Below are 4,202 nucleotides of genomic sequence, written 5' to 3'. Positions count from 1 at the left end.
ATGGAGTAGGAGACCTTCACATACGTGAACTGATTCAAAGTATCTCTATACATTCCAAAAAAGTTTTGTTCGTTTCAACGGAAACACGCTATTAAGTTATAAAAATCAGGGTACACCCAATATGAACCAAGAGCCAAAACGTCAATTTATACAGATTAAGATATGCGCAAGAAAACGTTTCAGCCACGAATCCATGATTCAAACCAAGCAGGATCAAATGAGAGAACCACAAACGAAAAATGGAGGGTCAAATATCCACTATAACAATCAATAGAGACAAGTACATTAGCAAGTACATAAAATGCCGAAGTACATTCGCAATTATCTAGAAATCCAAAAACTCCATCCCCCTTCACAAGACACAAATACCAAAAGTCCAAAAAGAGCTCATGCTCCTCCTCACAGGGTACATAAATACCACTGCTTCCACAAACCGACTATTTATTCAGACCTCTCACTTTTGCTCCAGAAAGACATCACTGAACACAGCTAAACGTAAAAATAAAGTAGTACTGTGTAGTACCAGCTTAAAAAGAGGTCTTGGCAACGTGAACAAGCAGGTCAATCACACGTGAGCTGCAAGACATGGAACTCAGCAGGTATTAGATCTAGCTCAATTAATAATAATAAATCATACATAATTCGCGTCATTAATTTATTGGGTAAATAATTACTCAACAAAAAATCTGTTTCCTGGCGCACTACAACACTGTTATATTATATAGAATAAAGGTTTAAGGTGGATTACCTGTATCCCCACTCATTGTCGTACCACGAGACGAGCTTCACAAAATTTTCGTTCAATGCAATTCCAGCCTTTGCATCAAAAATACTTGATCTGAAACAACGATTGGACAAAAGGGTTCAATAACAGATAAATGAATAATGTGAAAATGAAATGCAACAAAAACTTGGACCCTAGGCATCACTACAACGACCAGGTATGAATAATTTCCCAACTGCGGCATAATTTATACCTGCTGTCACCCACAAAGTCGGTGGAGACCACATCATCTTCGGTGTAACCAAGAATTCCCTTCAACTTGCCCTCGGATTCCTCCCTGAGAAAGACAACATTTATATAAGACAGTGGGCAAGGACCGATCCCAAAATGGGCGCACCTCTTGAATTGAATTTCGAATAACAAGAGTCACAAATTTGCATAAGATTCAACAACACCACAACATCAATAAGAGTATTCTGCACTTACTTGATAGCATTTTTAATTTCGGCATAGCTGGCACTCTTCTCCAGCCTCACTGTGAGGTCAACAACGGAGACATCCACGGTGGGAACACGGAATGCCATTCCAGTCAATTTTCCATTCAAAGAAGGAAGGACTTTCCCAACAGCCTTGGCACAGAAAAATAAGAATACGAAAAGATCAAAACAGAGTTGTCTGTAAACAATACAATATCAATCTTGTGGCAAAACCAGAAAAAAGCAAAACATATTAGATGAAATATTGACCTTGGCAGCTCCAGTGCTGCTAGGAATGATGTTAAATGAAGCAGCTCTTCCACCTCTCCAGTCTTTGGCTGATGGTCCATCAACAGTCTTCTGGGTAGCTGGTTTGCAATACAATAACATAAACCAAACTCAGTAATTAGTATGTATGAGCCAAAACATGCAACAGGCAATCCATTTAGAGAGAGACTCACCGGTGATGGAATGAACTGTGGTCATCAAACCCTCGACGATGCCAAATCTGTCATTAATAACCTGCAAAATTAACAAGAAACAATTAGAACTAAAGTAGTCTCAACACAACCAACAAAAAAAAATATACTACACGGAATGAGGCAAACAGCAAACCTTGGCGAGTGGAGCAAGGCAGTTGGTTGTGCAGCTGGCATTGGAGATGATATCAAGCTCAGGCTTGTACTCGTGCTCGTTAACACCAACAACAAACATGGGAGCATCCTTGCTGGGGGCAGAAATAATAACCTTCTTAGCACCACCCTGGGTTAAAAAAACAAACCAAACAAACATTAAAATTCCACCTTACAATAAATACTAACCGTACATAAGCACATCGCATAAAAATATAAATCTCAAACAATATTTGAAGAAAAAGCAGCGAAATTTGGATACATAGATTCAAACATAGAACACAGAAAATACAACGCGTGTAAATAGTTAATAGAGTTAAAGGGTAGTGCTGTAAATAATAGAAACCTTCAAATGGGCGGCGGCCTTGTCCTTATCGGTGAAAACTCCAGTGGATTCAACAACGATATCAGCTCCAGTCTCACCCCATGGGATCTCGTCAGGGTTCCTGAGGATGAACAAGAGATTTAACTTTGTTCGCGAAGAAATGAACACTTACAACACACACATATAACAAACAATGGAACACATGAAAAAACAGGTGAAAAATAGACCTGTGTCCAAAAACAGTGACTGGCTTATCGCCAAAGAGGAGGGTATTGGAGTCCTTAACGGTGACATCGTGATGCTTCCAGTGTCCATGAACACTGTCGTATTTAAACATGTATGTCTACAGACGCAACCAAACACCGTCAACAACCAGATCTAACGGCTAATAACAATATAAAATTGAAAAACCTCGCCGATCTGAACAGTAAACGTTGTTCTAGTGTTGACAGTGAGAGAGAAGAGAAGGTGTGTACCATGTAATCGGTAGTGATGAAGGGATCGTTAACAGCAACGAGTTCAACATCGTCTCTCTGAAGAGCCACCCTGGCCACCAAACGGCCGATTCTTCCAAATCCTGTTACATTTCATAGAAATAAATTTCAAAAAAAAAAGGCGAAAACGAAAAAGTGGAAAAGGTGTTGAACTGATATGAAGGAAGAGAAGGGAGAAGAAAGGATGAAGATGATGTACCGTTGATTCCGATCTTGACCTTGCCTGATCCACGCAATTCATTGGAAACGAAAAGGAAAACGAAACAGAAAGAAGAAAAAAGTGAGAAACGGAAAACAGTTGAAAACGAAGAGAAGAGAAAAGAAAAGAAAAAATGGAGAAAAATGTGATGGCTATTTGCATACCCATAACTGGTGAAGATAGAACAATTAAGGATAGGAAAAATAGCAGAAGGTGAGAACAGAACAGAGAGTATGAGTGAGGTGATGAAGTGATTTAGTGAGGTAGGGTTTTAATAAGGTAGGGAAAGAGAGACAGAAGAGTAAAAGACCGGAATAACCGGTATGTGCCTCAAGTGAATTCCGTCTGAGAGTGACTATTATTACCGGAACTCCAAGTCATATTCTGTTTCACTGCAAATATGCGAATATTCCATTCTTTCTATTTTACTTTAATAGTTTTCTTAAATGGTTTTGTAATGTTTTTAAGGGTTTTGGATTTCCTGCTATTTACTATTATTATAAAAATATTGTGTTTGGTAAATTCAAACCATCTGTGCTTTTTTTACTTAACTTGTAATGTTAAAATAAAAATTAATCAATCAATTATCCCATTAATAATGGAAATTTCAATTCAAGTAATTGAAGGATAAAAAATTATGACATCTTTAGGGTTTTCACCTTGTGGGCATTTTCATACAAAAACCAGTTAAAAACCATTTGAATTGAAAACATTTGGTCAAATTTGGTAACAAAACAATGGATTTCTCTGTATACAACGTTATATATATATATAAAAAAAAACCATTAATGTATTGCTTGTCATCTTTCTCTTCAGTTATAATTTAATTTACAATACTTAAAAATTTTCTTCATAAATATTTAAAATGTAGAAAGTTAGATTAAAAATAATATAATAGCATAAACTCAACTCAAGCATATGTTAAAATAAAAATTTTAAAAAAAAAGTTAAATAGTTTTGTTTTCATTATTATGATAATACTTTTAAACTTTGTCTTACTGATTTGAATGCTTTTAATTTGACGTAAATTTTTTTAATAACATTTCAATACATTTTTTTTGTATAAAATTGATAGTAATATTATATTAATCAATAAATGTGCCATAAATAATTATTACACAAAATAGCACATTATCATTAAAGTTTATTTATTAATAGAAACCATACTTAGCACAAGTAATAAATATTATTTGTTATTGTAACAATATTATCAACATAAATTTAAAGAAAATGACAATTATTCATTTTATAAAAAGTAAAATCAAATTATAACATCCAAAATAGCATAATAAAATTAAAAAATAGCCATCCTAATAATAAAGAAAACTATTTAACTAAAAAAACAATATATA

The 4,202-nt window shown here is 34.9% G+C and overlaps 1 protein-coding gene across 1 annotated transcript; it reads right to left on the bottom strand.

Annotated features, from left to right (window-relative positions):
• Positions 1-234: 234 nt before the first annotated feature.
• LOC114162103 (glyceraldehyde-3-phosphate dehydrogenase, cytosolic-like) lies at positions 235-3,208 on the bottom strand. The gene is made up of 12 exons (XM_028045880.1): positions 3,015-3,208; positions 2,851-2,874; positions 2,634-2,734; positions 2,385-2,500; positions 2,179-2,278; positions 1,816-1,962; positions 1,662-1,722; positions 1,471-1,568; positions 1,211-1,353; positions 978-1,061; positions 749-838; positions 235-576 (listed from the first exon to the last, which is right to left on the bottom strand). Exons 1-12 carry the CDS (start codon positions 3,016-3,018, stop codon positions 528-530), a joined length of 1,017 nt encoding a protein of 338 aa, XP_027901681.1. The 5' UTR covers positions 3,019-3,208; the 3' UTR covers positions 235-527.
• Between the last annotated feature and the right edge of the window lie 994 nt (positions 3,209-4,202).

Source organism: Vigna unguiculata, chromosome 9 (genome assembly GCF_004118075.2).
Source record: "Vigna unguiculata cultivar IT97K-499-35 chromosome 9, ASM411807v1, whole genome shotgun sequence".
Taxonomy (NCBI): domain Eukaryota; kingdom Viridiplantae; phylum Streptophyta; class Magnoliopsida; order Fabales; family Fabaceae; genus Vigna; species Vigna unguiculata.
The sequence above is the reverse complement of the archived record's forward strand: the minus strand, read 5'-3'. Positions and strand labels throughout refer to the sequence as shown.

Bases quoted from the DNA above. Each gene is read 5' to 3' on its own strand.
- LOC114162103 (XM_028045880.1), bottom strand. The intron at 2,501-2,633 runs GTACACACCTTC...TTGCGTCTGTAG, and splicing joins TCATCACTACCGATTACATG to ACATACATGTTTAAATACGA. The intron at 2,279-2,384 runs GTCTATTTTTCA...GTTCATCCTCAG, and splicing joins GTCACTGTTTTTGGACACAG to GAACCCTGACGAGATCCCAT.